Consider the following 581-nt stretch of genomic DNA (forward strand, 5'->3'; position numbering starts at 1 on the left):
ATTTCTGTGCTTTTACCCCATTCCTGCCCCCAGCGTCCGCACAGGAACGGCCTTGGCATAGCACAACCCCTGGAAAAGCTCTTTCCAGGCCCACATCTTGCCTTGGGCAAGCCCAAGATTTATTTCTACCGAAAGGTAACACTCCCAGCAGGGCAAAAAAAATCCGTGTTTTGCCCTACAGCCCGGCCGTATCCTGCCCACCTTTTCCTGCAGGTAGGCGAGGATGGTTCGCTGCAGCTCCCTGCCCGGCGCAAACCTGTATTTCTGGTAGACGGCCGCGTGCCCTCTCCCCTCGAACATCTGGGTGGCCATGCTCGGGGCACCCGGCACCTGGAAGGAAGCAACAAGTCGGCATCAAAGTCCCTTCCAGCGCGTGGCCGCAGGCGCCGAAGCCTCCAGCTCCTTGGCAGGTGGCTGGGGAGGCCTTTGCCCCGGAAGGAGCGTGAGCCGGCTCTCCGAGCATCCCTCCCACGGGCATACGCCAACCGCGGAAGCGAACCGGCAGCGCCCGACCAGGATAAAGCGTTCTGGGTTTTGAACCCTTCTTGTCCTCGTTCCGCTGCTCCCCCACGCAGCTGGCC

General features: G+C 61.6%; 1 protein-coding gene across 1 annotated transcript in view; it reads right to left on the reverse strand.

Annotated features, from left to right (window-relative positions):
- LOC104506383 (putative methyltransferase DDB_G0268948) overlaps positions 1-312 on the reverse strand; it is a 2,741-nt gene extending 2,429 nt beyond the window's left edge. Inside the window, exon 1 of the mRNA XM_010147316.1 lies at positions 124-312. Within this exon, the coding sequence (XP_010145618.1) occupies positions 124-312 (189 nt within the window). The remainder of the gene's footprint in view (positions 1-123) is intronic.
- Between the last annotated feature and the right edge of the window lie 269 nt (positions 313-581).

Source organism: Eurypyga helias, unplaced genomic scaffold (assembly GCF_000690775.1).
Source record: "Eurypyga helias isolate BGI_N326 unplaced genomic scaffold, ASM69077v1 scaffold29222, whole genome shotgun sequence".
Lineage (NCBI taxonomy): Eukaryota > Metazoa > Chordata > Aves > Eurypygiformes > Eurypygidae > Eurypyga > Eurypyga helias.